This window comes from Paramisgurnus dabryanus, chromosome 8 (genome assembly GCF_030506205.2).
Source record: "Paramisgurnus dabryanus chromosome 8, PD_genome_1.1, whole genome shotgun sequence".
Classification (NCBI taxonomy): Eukaryota; Metazoa; Chordata; class Actinopteri; order Cypriniformes; family Cobitidae; genus Paramisgurnus; species Paramisgurnus dabryanus.
Genome location: NC_133344.1, coordinates 43,578,895 through 43,587,831, shown reverse-complemented (window position 1 = coordinate 43,587,831; position 8,937 = coordinate 43,578,895). Strand labels below are relative to the sequence as shown.

At 37.9% G+C, this 8,937-nt stretch overlaps 1 protein-coding gene across 1 annotated transcript in view; it reads left to right on the top strand.

Annotated features, from left to right (window-relative positions):
- Positions 1-252: 252 nt before the first annotated feature.
- srprb (SRP receptor subunit beta) overlaps positions 253-8,937 on the top strand; it is a 29,978-nt gene continuing 21,293 nt past the window's right edge. The window contains exons 1-6 of the mRNA XM_065271184.2: positions 253-449; positions 529-623; positions 707-784; positions 869-951; positions 1,146-1,282; positions 7,414-7,468. Of these exons, the coding sequence (XP_065127256.1) occupies positions 305-449; positions 529-623; positions 707-784; positions 869-951; positions 1,146-1,282; positions 7,414-7,468 (593 nt within the window). The 5' untranslated portion in view covers positions 253-304. The remainder of the gene's footprint in view (positions 450-528; positions 624-706; positions 785-868; positions 952-1,145; positions 1,283-7,413; positions 7,469-8,937) is intronic.

The following is an 8,937-nucleotide window of genomic DNA, read 5'->3' as shown; positions in this document are numbered from 1 at the left end:
CTAACCGGCATGCATCTCGCGCTGATCACTGGTGATCGGTTCTGCGCATATTTTGCTCATCTCAAACAAGCCTAATGTCAGGAGGATGGCGTCATAGTGCCGCGAGAGCTAGACGAAATTACACTTCGTATGATTTCTCGAATCGTTCTCGCGGTACTTTGATGTCATCCGGCTGTTGGTTCTTGCAGCGCCGCATGAAGTCGAACAAGCCTATTCATGAGCATGCACTCTGTGAAGTACACGTGTCATCGTTCATTCACTTCCGCTGTCTCGTGTGCATGCTCTGTGACTGTGTGTGATAAAGATGGAGGAGAGAGTAAATGTAGATTTAGAGGATTTCTCTTCCTCAGGTGCGCTCCTGGAGACATTTATTCAAGAAATGCAGAGTCAAGATCCACTTATCCTCATCGGGATTTTTGTTGCTTTGGCGATAGTTTTTCTCACTGCTGGTAAGAAGCTGGATGTTTGTAATTGTTGTTTATGAAATACAGCATGTCTAATTGTTATTGACATCAATGTTCTGTGCAGTTTTCTTTGGGAATTTGTTTGGCTCGAGTAAAGTGAGGAATGTTGTGCTGCTTTTGGGATTGTGTGATTCTGGGAAAACTCTGCTGTTCACTCGAGTGAGTGTCTCTGTTTATTACACACTCTTTTTAAACATCACTTACTGTTACACACCATCACATCTGCGGTGTTTGTCTTGCAGTTATTAATCGGGAAGTTTGTAAGAACTCAGATGTCCTTTACAGAGAGCTGCGCTTCATACAAATGCAAAAACGACAAAGTAAGTTTCGTTGGATTTAGTTAACATCTCATTCACATCAAGCCCTGTTTGACAAGTACAAGCGTGATATGCTTAACACTACAGGCCACCAGCTGGACACTCATTGATGTTCCTGGACATGAAAGTTTAAGATCTCAGATTGTGGAGAAGTATAAGGCTATGGCTCGGTGAGTTATGATACATGAAGAGATGATTAGTCTATAAACGTAAAAAACACATCTGATAAATTGTTCACATGTTATTAAATGAAAAACATTTACTTTGATAAAGACTCAACGGTTTTTAAATCTTTTTATCTGTGTGATTAAGGAAATTCAGAGATTAACCTACGACCTGTGATTGTGTTTTTGTTGTGATTCAGAGCTATTGTGTTTGTGGTGGACAGTAGTGTTTTCCAGAAGGATGTCAAAGATGTGGCTGAATTTCTTTACTCTACACTCACAGACAACATGGTAGCAAAAAATGCCCCAGCTGTCTTGGTAGCCTGCAACAAACAAGGTAATTGTTTAAATGAATTTGCTCACGTGAACAAACCTATGATCCTTCTACCAAATCAATGTGTTTACGTATATTTAAAGATGGAGTGCACAATGTTTGAAAGCCAATGTTGATATTTGAAATTACCTAAACATACACGTCCCTACCCCAATACAATCTGGGGGTATTCCAGAAAGCTTGTTGTGTGACATACCCGGGTATGTTTTAAATTAATAAATGTCTTTATGCATTCCCAGTGTGCTAAGTCTAGGTTACTAGTAGGAGTTTGAACCAACTCTTATCAGGTGCCCCCAGACCTGACATGATCGGGGTAAGCAGATTTTAGGTTAATTAACCGAAAGTTCAGGGTTTTGCTAATGGTAAGTTAACCCTGCTTAGCCGGGTTATGTGACTTACCCAGGTAAGTTTAGAAGTAAGTAAGCGGATAACCTCTGCTTTCTGTTCCAAAAACGGAGGTAACTTTTGGGTTACGTAAGTAACCATAGCAACTGACTCTCTAAAGATAACCTGCTACGGAGCAGGGGCCTCTTTAATAAAGCGTGCCTACGCACAAAATGGGGCTAAAAACGTGCGTACGCCACTTCCCACGCAAAGGTTGTGATCTATAAAGAAAAATTTGACGACAGAATGTGCGCACCTGTAAGCAAACTCTGACCCATGCGTACGCACATTCTGGAGACAATTAATGGGAATTGGCGACACAGATGGCGAGAAAGTGAACTGAAATCAGATTAAAGAAAGTAAATATGACGAGCGATTATAAGTATTGATAACACAAACACATTTAATTTCACTATCATACATTAGATCCACATTATCATGATTATGAAATCCAGCAGTGTTATTTGCACTTGTACTGAGTGATAATTCTTTCATATACATCTTGTAAAATTAAATCTTAAATCAAAAGATCATTTTTAATATTTAATCAGCGCTGTCTCATGGTCACGTTGTCCACTACGGGAGCGCAATATGAACCGACAGATGGATGGCATCAAATATCGATTAGATAACTGCAGAACACAGTGTAAATACCAAAAATTATCCATAATTACTGTGGATTTTTATCATCAAGTGTCAAAGTGTGGAAATACAGCCATCAAGCTCCCGGACAATCGTTTCTTTCTATATTATCATTATAATAGTCCTAAAAATGATGTGAAAACCTGCATGAAGAAACATGCGTTCGCCTATTACATTAAAATAAATATTTACTCTCACATGTACAAGTTAATGCAAGTCTGATAGGTAAAAGGAAATTACTATTTATGTTTTTAAGTATATAATTGCTTTAAAAATATATAAATGCTGCAGTGATCCCCGTGTGTAATGCTGCGTCCTTTCAATGCTCGAGGATTACGACAATGGCTTATGTTTATTGGCTGGGCGCATTTAGCTTACGAACTAACAATTGGATGCCAGTCTCATTAATATGAGGATCAGCATTCAGGAGGTGATTTGCATTGACTATTTTTGCTTAAAAATGGGCGTGCATAGGGCGGGATGTGAGGCAGATTCATGTACGCACATTTTCAGGTGATCTGTGATTTATAAAATGAATATTGCTTGCTGGTGTGCGTACGCATGGTTTTATAAATCTGAATATTTTTTTGCGTACGCTGTTTTTTGCTTTTATGCGTACGTAGACTTTTAGTAAGGATTCTACGCACAGTTTTTTAAATGAGGCCCCAGGTTATGTTGCAGGGTAAGTTCATTTTAATCAATGAAACGAGGCTCCGGAGGATGTCCGCGTATGTGTGTTCTTATGATGAGTGTGCAGCGGGCGTGGAAGCATGTATTTTGCCTAATATTACAATGTTAAAGCATACATTTTATTACATTCCCAAATATTTATTGCTGTCTTAGAAAATGTACTGTATTTTTTTAAAGATTTTTTTTTTTAAACATGGATTGATATTTGTGATTGGACAAAGTACTATACATTTAGTTATGCACTTTATTAATAAAAATTTATTCATATTTGTGTTCGGACTAAATACTATACATTTAATTATGTCTATTATTAATATATCTCCAAATATTAGTGGATGTATGAAACACAATTCCATCAGTTAATTAATGTTAACAATAAAGTACATTTCCATATCAATTTTGTAAATTCACAAATAACCTCATCACTCTCTTTCACTTACTACAGTGGTTCCCAAACTTTTTTCCTGCGCACCCCCTTCTATGTCCCAAACAGGTTGGTGTACCCCCACCCCCCAACAAAAGTTTGTTTTCTCGCCATAAAGATTAATGTTTAATCATGCGCAACTAACCAGGGGGCGGTTGCACCAGCCGGACGTAAAGAAGTTGGGTGTAAAGGGCGATTTATAGTCGTGCGTAGGTCCTACGCCGTAGCTACAAAATTCACACAAAATTTCTAACAGCGCGTCGGCTCTACGCGGACCGCAAGCGCTGTGATTGGTCTACCAGAACCCCTCCCGTCAGGTAAAAAAAACTGCGTCATAGGTATTTCCGTTTGAGACTGTGAAAACAAAGATGAGCCAAGTTGAGTGATTTAACTCAAACTGCAACATAAGTCGCTGTTTATTTACTTCCATCATTGCTGGTCTTCTCAAATTATACACAACAAGTTGCTATTTCTTCTTCGTTTGTGGGTTAACTTGCTTGGCTTCTTCTTCTGTGACGACTTCTGCTGCTACTGTGGTTACACGCGTGATTACTGCCAACCAGCGGTTTCGCGTGTGTTTGCACGTCGACGCGGATGGCGACGCAAAAGTATAAATGAAAACCGACGCGGAACCTACGCCGTCGCGGCTACGCCGTAGGACCTATGCACGACTATAAATCGCCCTTAAGTCCTACGTCGGGCTTAGCTACGTCCAACAGTGTGAAAAATATTTACGCCTGTTGCACCATCTGAAACTATGACCAGACGCAGCTAAACTCAGCGTAGATGGTGCGCACCCCCGTGTATGCGTTTAACCATTGTGATATTTAGACGCCATTAGAATTTACTATGGTAAAAAACTTACACTTACTGCCAGCTAATAGATTACATATGAGAGCTTTCCTCATGTTTACCAGTGCGCTCTCCCCCAAGATGCGTGCGTCAAGTGCAGACCCATCAAACACATTCACGAAAGCCTTTACTGTTCGCACAAAAGGTATAATAGTTTGCAGATTCATTATAACAGCTTAAGTTTCAAACAAAATTAAATGAAAGCTTTTAATAAGTTCTGTACAGTGTCTTTGTAAGTATTTGTTTTTTTTTATATAATTAATTGGCGGTCTCTCTACCATGAATGAAAGCACATTGCTGCGTATCCTGTCCATAAGGCGCGCCCATGTCTCGTCACATTTCATTATTTCTATTTTTGCCATAGAAAAAAGTCCCTCTTTCTTGGTCCCTCCTTTGTGACTAACAAGTTTATCATAAGATGTCCCACTTGACAGTTTCCCTGATTTCAGCCAGTTAAGCATATTTATAATGTATATGGAATTAATGAAACTAGTTGGCATGCCATGCATATAGCGGCTGCAGTGCATAACAGAAGAGCAGTGCGTAGAAAAAGACAGCAGCTGTCTTCTACGTTTCTAGTTTTTTATTTAAAATAAAAGCGATTACAAAGGAAATCTTTACTGTTCATGTTTTTTTATTCATTTATTGTATGAATAAATTTTTTTAATTTTCCTCTCGCACACCCCTTGGTGGCAGCTCGCGCACCAACCTTTGGGAATCCCTGACTTACTAGATAATTTGAGATGAATCTAAAATTATAATAAATGTGTGTGCAAATACATTGTCATTATTGAGCCAGAAATCTTAACTATGAATACCGATGTAAATGGCTTAATTCCTTACAGTCACCAAAGGAGTACTTAATCAAATGGTCAAATTGATTTGATTAAGCTACAGTGCTCACCCAAGTGATTGGATGATGTGTAAACAAATCTCTTTCATTATAATAGACCCACTTTCGACCTGTGTTGGTTCTCGAAGTCTCACTGTTGCTCCCACACTATAATTAAGATAATATACCTTTAGGTAATATTATCAGTGTATTGCTTTGTCTGAGATTACCTCTAAAATAATCAAGCTTTTTAGGGGGACGACCTCATTTTAACACCTAAATTGGAGTGGAATCTGTTTAGAGGCAGTCTCTAAGGCTACGTTCATACTGCAGTCTGAAACGACCCAATTCCGATTTTTTTGCCCCTATGCGACCTGTATCTGATCTTTTCATGACAGTCTGAACGACACAGATTCGATCTTTTCAAATGTGACCCAGGCCACTTGGGTATGTGGTCCTGAATCCGATACGTATCCGATCTTTTGAAATGCGACCTTCGTCTGAACGGCCAGGCCACATGGATCCGACCCGTACGTCACTGATACGCTACAAACGTCATAATTCTGCATTGAAGGAGGCAAGAACGATAAGATAAACAACAACCATGGGCGACGTTGCTAACACAGCTCCACATCATTAAATTTTGGCCGTATGGGTGCACACGTTATATGATTTCACATATAACAGCGTTCTCCAAATATATTAATATATAGCATATTATTATAATGCTGCAAATAATATGTGAAGTAGCAGCTTTCAATAAATATTTTTAAAATGCGTTTATAGATCCAACAACGCCTGTGACCGGTCGACACGTCCATAAGAGGTTTCTATGTTTATAAACCATTGCCTCTTTGTTTCTACATTTAAAAGACAAAGCTGGCAATTCTGGCTATACTTTCGTTCTTTTAATAATTTCTTTATTTTATTTATAAATCACTCTGGGTTATCTGATTTATCTATTTGGCTTGTGTTTTGTTTCCGTGCACTTGAGGCATTTTGCACATTTGTTCTGCACTTTGTTACTTCTAACCTTATTTTATAAAAAAAAATTGTATTTATAATAAACGTAAATTCTGATCTAATTTAAGTCTGTAAATTTTGGATTGCTTTTCGTTGTATCGATGTTGCGCTATTGCGTGCTGGCCATGCTTGCGCATGCAATTTAGCCGAACGTGCTAGGTGCTCTTCGTCTCATATTTAGGAGTTCATCAAACTAAACATTAAAAAACGGATGTTTTTCGACGGGTATAAGTTTTTAAAATGTATTTAAAACAAACTGGTTATTTTGTCAAAAGTTAAACTACAAAACAGGTAAGCCGTTTCTTTAAATTTCGGTGCTGAAACGGAAAATATCTGCACCAAACCTATATATATGCCTGACACGACTGTCTTCGTGTGTTCACTTTCAAATGATAGCAAAGAGATTCCTGAAATAAATAATATCATCAGTTCTTTCTGTATCTAAAGTGAATACAGAGATGATCAAAGTCAAAGCAAGGAAGCAGGTATTTCTATGCTAAATAATAACGCGAAGTGTCTATAAAATCATTAATTTCAGTGTTTTTCTTGTTATAAATTAACGTTTAATGAATTGTATATAAAGCTTAGTTTTTATCATTTACAGTAACAAACACAAATTATTTGTCATTTCTCATTTGTCGTTTTTTTTGTCATGACTGCTTTGACGCGCTAAATCTCCAAATTATATAAAAACACTGAATTGTAGCCGGAGTTTCCAAGGCAGGATCTCCTTTATTTTTTTTTAGGTGTAGTTATCAAAATGTTTTTTGTGTGATGTTCTGTAGATCGTGGCTTTAAAATGATATGAGGAATAATTAAACAAATGTTACCTTACATTTTACATAAAAAACAGAAGATTGTAATTGTGCTGGCTCCGTTGGGAAAATAACTTTAATATTGCAAAAAGAGCTCCACTGTTGACTACACCGTTGTTGACATCCATGTTTAACGTTAGCTTACAAGTGACGTCATGCGGGTCACTTCTGGGTCATTTCACGTTCACACAGGAGATCGCAAAAGGTCGCATTTTATTGGAAATGTGAACGGCCTTGCAAAAAAATCTAATTTTTTCAAAAAATCGGAATTGAGCATTAAGCCCTGCAGTATGAACGTAGCCAAATTCTTACAAGTTACACAATACACCTTTAACTAGACAGAAATCAAAGATGGGAGCGGTTTGTAATGTGTGCAGGTGTAAATGCAACTTTGTTTAATCATTCCTGTGCATACTATCATAAGTTTTGGACACACTGGTGTATGTTTTACATATTTTTAATCACTTTGCAGATGTAGCTGTGGCCAAATCAGCCAAATTGATTCAGCAGCAGTTGGAGAAGGAGCTGTGAGTATTCACGTATTTCTGTCACTTTTATAAAAGTGCTAAATTAAGTAATGTAACTGATTTCATGTAATCTGGATTACGTAATCAGATTCCAAAAATGAAGTTCTTGAAATGAAAGTGAAAAGTGACGTATCGTATTTGCTAATGTTTGGTAACCCATACTTGGAATGTGACCTCTGCATTTAACCCATCCAGTGAATAGTAAACACACACCCCTAGAGCAGTGGGCAGCAGTGATGCGCGGGTTAATGTATTAACAAACAACCTGCACCCAAACAACGTTTTCAACTAATCCGCCTGCAACTCCGACTGCAAAAAATATATACTAATATGTGCCCGACCCGCTTCCTGGCCAGCATTTTTTTAAAGTAGCAATTGTTTAAAATTGTTCTTTGGCATCTTTATTTCAAACGACCCAACCAACCGCGACCTGCATATCATTAACAATATTTTTGGATGACTCGTAACCGCAAGTTTAATTTAGGAAATATAACTAGTTAACAAACATGCCCTACTAAAAACATTACTTGTGTGCATTTTCAGACAAAACAAATGAGACTGATGTATTTTAAGATATGGCAGGGCAAGTGGTTTTCAATTTATTTTAGTCTATGACTAGTCTAATCCCTGTCCTTACAATAATTAACCATGGTTTTTCAAGAGTTAAAACCAAATAAAAATGATTTCTGTAGTAAATCCCTGGTTTTGCTAACAGTAATCAATACACCAAACAACATTGTTACTACACTTTTACCACAAAAAAGTTTTTTATTCTCGTAAGGGGAAATTGCGGCATAGTCTTCTGAACACACAGTTATTATCATTACAGCACTTTAATGAAATGACAATTAACTGTCCCTGTCCAGGAAACCACCCAATTTATGTTTATGGATCTCTGTCATTAATTACAGGTAAGTGCAAGAAGAAATTCTCTATTTACAAGCTCTCCGCGTAAAGTGAAAACCCTCAAACCCTTGTGCGAGGAAAAACATGCAATGTGGATGTTAATGTAAAACTATGATGATAATAATAACCAGTGTTTCCCATACATAGGCTCTACTTGGGAGGTGCACCCAGGTAAATTGCGACCCGCCCAGGAAAAAAAATGTCAACCGCCTCAGTGTCACATATCCTTTCATGTTTCTGAACTTGAGCAGAGTTTTATCATTAGAGGTCTTTCTTCACTGAGGACGCGGGACCCGTCCCGGGTTTATATTTTAAATGGTCAGTCGGGTCCGGGTCGGTCCTAGTTCATTACTTCGGGTTCCAAGTCTGATTAATATTGTGTGTAAAACCCGAGTCCATCGGAGAACGGCCGCGAGCGCTACCGCGCTAAAGCTCAAGTGCTGTTTCAGACCACGCGCCGCTTCATTTTCTTTATCCCATTTTCTTATAATCTTACTATTAATAGACCATATCTTAACTAAAATCTAAACAGTTTGCACAGAGATTGTAGCAAAAAGCAGTGC